The sequence below is a fragment of the Alligator sinensis genome, unplaced genomic scaffold (genome assembly GCF_000455745.1).
Source record: "Alligator sinensis unplaced genomic scaffold, ASM45574v1 scaffold265_1, whole genome shotgun sequence".
Taxonomy (NCBI): Eukaryota; Metazoa; Chordata; order Crocodylia; family Alligatoridae; genus Alligator; species Alligator sinensis.
In genome coordinates, this window is record NW_005842961.1 from 250,291 (window position 1) to 253,275 (window position 2,985).

The 2,985-nt window shown below is 67.2% G+C and overlaps 1 protein-coding gene across 1 annotated transcript in view; it reads right to left on the bottom strand.

Annotated features, from left to right (window-relative positions):
* GLI1 (GLI family zinc finger 1) overlaps window positions 1-2,985 on the bottom strand; it is a 14,441-nt gene that overhangs the window by 4,965 nt on the left and 6,491 nt on the right. The window contains exons 2-3 of the mRNA XM_025192701.1: window positions 446-586; window positions 15-256 (exon numbers count right to left, since the gene is read on the bottom strand). Of these exons, the coding sequence (XP_025048486.1) occupies window positions 15-256; window positions 446-530 (327 nt within the window). The 5' untranslated portion in view covers window positions 531-586. The remainder of the gene's footprint in view (window positions 1-14; window positions 257-445; window positions 587-2,985) is intronic.

Here is a 2,985-nt window from a genome sequence, read left to right on the forward strand (position 1 = left end):
GCGGGGCAGCGGGCGCTGAGGAAGGCCACGAGGGGGCTGGGCGAGGTGCGGATCACGCTCTGCAGGTCCAGGCTGGCGTCGGACAGGGGCGAGATGGACAGCGCCCGCTTCTTGCTCAGCTTGGGCCCCCCCCGGGGCGCAAACCGGGCACTGCCCGTGGCCTCTGAGCTGCCTCCCAGCTCCCCCCCCAGCCCCGGCCCTGGGCCCGGCCCATTGGGGGGTGGGCAGGGGGGGCACAGCGGGTAGTCGCCCAGGCCTGCAAGACAGAGGCAGCCCCGGGATGGGGGTCAGTACCAGAGACCCCCTCCCGGCCACCCAGAGCCGGGCCCAAGTCCTTGGCGCCCGCAGGCACCAGCCAACATGGTGGTGCAGGACAGACAGACCAGGGGTGTGCAGGAGTGGGGGGAGCAGTGACAGACGGACACCCGGGGGGGACAGGACCCACCTTGCGCAGCGCCAGGCCCGTGCAGGGGTCGCAGATAGCAGTGCTCCCCGTAGCTGCCCCCCGGGGGGGCGGCAGGGTCGAACATGCTGCGTCACGTGTGGGCCGGCTCAGGCGTGCATCCGTGCTGGGGTAGGGGGGAGCCTGTGAGGCAGAGGGCGAGGGGTCAGCACCATACACACCCCAGCCCCCCCTCCCTGCTTGTGCAGCACACGCTCTGTCACGCCCCGCGGTCTCCGGTAGAGGGAGCCCTGTTGCCTCTGGAGCAGGGGTCTCTCCTGGGGGGCAGAGCCAGGACCCTCCCACCCTCTGCCGGCCTTCCCCACACTGCTCTGGTGCCTCAGTTTCCCTCAAGCTCCCCTCTCAGCCACCTGGAGCTGCCTCTGCCCCAGCTCCAGCTGTACTGGGGATGGGGGCCTCTCCCCTCCGGGCCTGGCCCTGCGGGGGGTTCTTCCACAGGCCCCAGAGCCCCCCTGAGGGGGCTCAGCCTGTGCGCAGGCCTAGCACACGCATGCACCGCACCATGTCATCGCATGATGACGCCGCGCCACCCACTTCATGATAGCACGTGCACACTCGCGCAGACACCACACCATCCCATTGCATGATGATGCACACACGCACGCACGTGCACACACCGAGACACACATGCGTGCGGTGCACCAGCCCATTGCATGACAACGCATGCACAGACGTGCACACACAGAAACGCACATGCTGGCACCGCACCGTCCCATTGCATGATGCTACACACACATGCACACACACGTATGTGTGGTGCATGATCCCAATGCATGGCAGTGTGTATGCCTGCACGCACAGGCACACGCACACATGTGTGCACCGCACCATCCTGGTGCATGCCTGCACACACACACACACATATGCACGCACATAGCACACCATCTCATCGCATGCTGAAGCGCGCACGCACACACACATGCACGCACACACACGCACACCCATGGTATGTCACAGCCCCCCCTGCAGCCCCCCTCCTGCCCCAGCTGGTCACCATGGGAACAGGGCCTAGTGAGGGCCCCGGCCCGATCCGGCGGCGCGGTGGGTGTTCTCGCTCCTCTGTTATGACTTGGCCGCCGCCGGGGCAGGCGCTCGCCGCCCGCACTCGTCTGGCCGTGGCCCAGAGCCCGTTTGCTTTGGGGCCAGGCCAGGCTGGGCGGGAGGGGGGGGGCCCAGGACAAGGCCCCCGGGGCAGGAGGGGCTAGAGCCACTCAGAGACCCCCCCCGATCATGCTGGCAGCGAGGTTCAGAGACTCTCCCGGCCAGGCCCTGCAATACAGGGGCTAGGACACGCGCCCCCCTCCCAAGCGAGGCTCCGCCTGGGCCCTCCAGGGTGGGGCTGGCTTCCAGTGCAGCCCACGGCCAAGCTGGGCTGGGCTGGGAGCTCCCCCGGGGTTGGGCTGGGCAGGATGCACCCCACATCTACCCCTGCTCCCCCCGCAGCCCACCAAAATGGGGCGGTCCCCATTCTCCAGAGCCTTTCAAGCGTTGGGGGGGGGGTACAGCTGGGACACAGCTGGCAGCCAGCTGGGCAGCTGGGGGTGGGGATGGGAAGGAGCATGGGGCTAGGGGGTGGGGGCAGCAGCTTGACCCAGCCCTCAGTGCCCCCCATTGCCAGTGGCAGGCACTGGCGGGGAGAGGGGACCCTGGGGGGGTGGAGAAGGGCTGGGGGGGGTCCCCAGGAGGACTGGCCCCTGCAAACAGAGGGGAAACTGAGGCACTGAGCGAGCAAGGGAGGGCCCAGCCCAGCCAACCCCCCTGGGCCCAGATAGGATCCAGGTATCCTGAGACCCAGGGCTCGGGGTCTGACGCAGCCACAGCACCCGTGGGCTTCACGCAAAAACTCGCAACACAGACACACATGCACGCCCCTCACGGACAGACATGCCCACGTGCACCCACATAGGCGTGCGCACACACTCGCGTCCCCTGGATGCACTCTGCACACGCAAACACCCCCATGTGCACCTACATAGGCATGCGCGCGCACGCACGCACACACACACACACACATCCTCTTGTATGTGCAGACATGCCAGCACACCCATGTGTGCCCATATAGGCATGTAACAAGGGTGTAAGCTGTAGCCATGTACACACACACACACACACAAACGTGTACTTCTGTGAGCAGAGATGCCTCCGCATGTGCACGCACCATCACACATCGTCGCATGTGTGCACGTGTTGGGAGAAACCCCCTCCCTCCATTTTACAAAGAGGGAAACTGAGGCACGGGGTGCTGGGTCCCGTCAGTAGTTGGGGGATGCAGCTCCCTGTGCCCCCAATCCCCTGGCCCTGGCCCTGGCCCTGGCCCTGGCAGGGCGGGCAGCACAGCCCGCACACGGAAGGGGGGGCTGCATGTGGGTGGCAATGGCTGGGGGGGCCGGAGCCCCCCGCCCCGCAGGGAGGGGGAAGGGGCGATTCTTCCGCTTGGTTTCCCCCTTTGAGCGCCCATCGCGGGGCTTTGTCCAGACGTCACCGGGGAAGAAAGGCTGGGAGGGGAGGGCGGGGGCAGCACG